This window comes from Calidris pugnax, unplaced genomic scaffold (assembly GCF_001431845.1).
Source record: "Calidris pugnax isolate Ruff unplaced genomic scaffold, ASM143184v1 scaffold469, whole genome shotgun sequence".
NCBI classification, from domain to species: Eukaryota; Metazoa; Chordata; class Aves; order Charadriiformes; family Scolopacidae; genus Calidris; species Calidris pugnax.
Genome location: NW_015091303.1, coordinates 502,213 through 504,784, shown reverse-complemented (window position 1 = coordinate 504,784; position 2,572 = coordinate 502,213). Strand labels below are relative to the sequence as shown.

The window sequence follows — 2,572 nt, the reverse complement described above, 5'->3', positions numbered from 1 at the left end:
CTTGGAGGCTGGGGACATGTTGCTGCCCCCCCTGATGCCCTCCCACCCCGGCAGGAGCACGTCCGGCATCACCGGGAGATCCATGTGGTGATGGGCAATGAAGCCTGTGACCTGGACTCCACCGTCTCAGCCTTGGCCCTGGCTTATTTCCTGGCGAAGGTGAGGCCCAGGGGACACGGGGTGGCTCGGGGGACACCTCACTGGGTGTCATACCCCCCCTCCCCACACACACACACCCCCCCCAAATCGTGCCACAGACCTCCCCGGCTCCCAAAGCCGCCTTCATCCCGGTGCTGAACATCCCTCGCGCCGAGTTCCCCCTCCGGACGGAGACGACGTTCCTGCTGCGGGAGCGGGGGGTCCCCGCCACCTCCCTCATTTTTCGGGATGAGATCGACCTGGGGGGGCTGCACCGCGCGGGGCTGCTCTCCCTCACCCTGGTCGATCACCACGTCCTGCCCAGGTGAGCCTTGTCGGGGACAGGGGGACCCCAAACCTCACTTTTTTTTTTTTTTTTAAATCCCTGCTTGATTTATATATTTTTTTTTTTTGACCCAGGGTGGGTAAAATCTTTCCCCTTTGCGGGGTGTTTTTAGGGTAGGAGGAGAGGAACAAAGGGGGTTTCCAGGCTGTGCCGGGGGTGATGATGCCCCGGGGTGGTGCCGGGGGGTCTCACCCTCCCCGTCTCGCCCCCCAGCGCCGATGCCGCCCTGGAGGAGGCCGTGGTGGAGGTCCTCGACCACCGACCTCTGGAAAGGGACCGAGGTGCCAGCTGCCGGGTGACGGCAGAGCCGGTGGGCTCCTGTGCCACGCTGGTGACCGAGCGCATCGCCCAAGGTCCCCCGGGCATCCTGGACAGACTCACGGCCGCCCTGCTGCACGGTGAGGATGGGGAACCCCCCCTGAGCCCCATCTGGGGGTCACGGTGACGACTGATGGCCCCCCTGGTTGTGTCCCCACAACCTCCCCAGGAACCATCTTGCTGGACTGTGTCAACCTGAGCCCAGCCGCCGGCAAGGTGACACCCCGGGACGTGGCGTGTGTGTCCCTGCTGGAGGAGAGGTTCCCCGACCTGCCGGCCCGTGACACCATCTTCCAAGCCCTGCAAGCGGCCAAATTTGATGTCTCAGGTCGGTCGGGGGGGAACCCAGGGCTGGGGAGGGGGTCCTGTGGCAGACCCCTCTGCTTGGGGACGAGGAGCAGGCAGTATCTCACACTTATCAATGGCTCTGGGGAACAAAGAGGGGCAGAGACAAGGGAAGAAAAGGTGAGAACAAAAGGTGAGCTCAGGTGTACCCCCCCCAACGCTGCAGGAACAGGACCTGAGTGCCAGGGAGAGGCTAATTAAACACAGCCATGAGGAGGTGAGGGAAGAGAATTCAGTGAGGGTTTGAAGCCACCAATACAAACTGGGGGGTGAGGGATTGGAAAGCAGCCCTGAGGAAAGGGACTTGGGGGTGCTGGTGGAGGAGAAGCTGGACATGAGCAGGCAGTGGGCAGCTGCAGCCCAGAAGGTCAATCCCATCCTGGGCTGCATCAAAAGCTGCGTTGCCAGGCCTGTTTAGAAAGGGCTGCAGTGACAGGACGAGGGGCAATGGCTTCAAGCTGGAGGGGAACAGATTGAGACTGGAGATGAGGAGAGGGTTCTTCACTGGGAGGGTGGTGGAGCACTGGGACAGGTTGCCCAGGGAGGTGGTTGAGGCCCCTTCCCTGGAGATATTCAAGGGGAGGCTCGATGGGGCAACCTGGTCTAGTTGGGGGTGTCCCTGCTGACTGCGGGGGGTGGGACTAGATGGCCTTTGGAGGTCCCTTCCAGCCTGGGCAATTCTATGATTCTGTGATAAGGGCTCACGCTCATCCCCTGTCACCTCCCAGGGCTGACGACGGAGCAGATGCTGAGGAAGGACCTCAAAGTCCTCTCCAACGAGGAGCTGGCCCTCGCCATCAGCGCCATTTACGTGGACCTGGAGGTGAGGCTGGGGGGAAACTGAGGCAGAGGGGGTGGCACGATGGGGACAGCAAGGTGACACCGGGGGTCTTTTCCTCCACCACCCCCTTCCAGACCTTCCTGCGCCGGCCCGGTTTGCTGCAGGACCTGGATGCTTTCTGCCAGGCGCGGGGCTACGCGGGGCTGGTGGCCATGACCATCTCCTTTAACGAGGGCAACGAGCCCTCCCGGCAGCTCGCCGTCTACAGCCGGCACGAGCCCCTCCGCAGCGCGGTGAGTGGGGGGTCCGGGCACCCCAAACCCTCAACACGGAGATTTCGGGGGGCAACCGGGCATCCTACCCCCCCCTCACCCTGATTTTGGGGGTGCTCCATCCCTTGCAGGTGTGTCAGGCGCTGGAGGAGGCGACGACGCCGTCCCTGCACCTCCAGCCCCTGCTGAGCCCCTGGTCCTGCCTGGGCACCTACACCCAGGGCAACGCTTTGGCATCACGCAAGAAGGTCCTGCCCATCCTCCGGGCAGCCCTGGGGGGGCAGGGGGCTGCCGGGGGGGCAGGGGAGGAGGAGGTGGTCCCCCCGCCCACCCCCATGAACAGCCTGGTGGAGGAATGCCCCCTGGCACAGG

General features: G+C 63.7%; 1 protein-coding gene across 1 annotated transcript in view; it reads left to right on the top strand.

The window, feature by feature from the left end:
* Window positions 1–52: 52 nt before the first annotated feature.
* Window positions 53–2,572, top strand: part of PRUNE (prune exopolyphosphatase) — a 28,555-nt gene continuing 26,035 nt past the window's right edge. Inside the window, exons 1-4 of the mRNA XM_014960830.1 lie at window positions 53–159; window positions 258–463; window positions 698–882; window positions 972–1,130. Coding sequence (XP_014816316.1) covers window positions 91–159; window positions 258–463; window positions 698–882; window positions 972–1,130 — 619 coding nt within the window. The 5' untranslated portion in view covers window positions 53–90. The remainder of the gene's footprint in view (window positions 160–257; window positions 464–697; window positions 883–971; window positions 1,131–2,572) is intronic.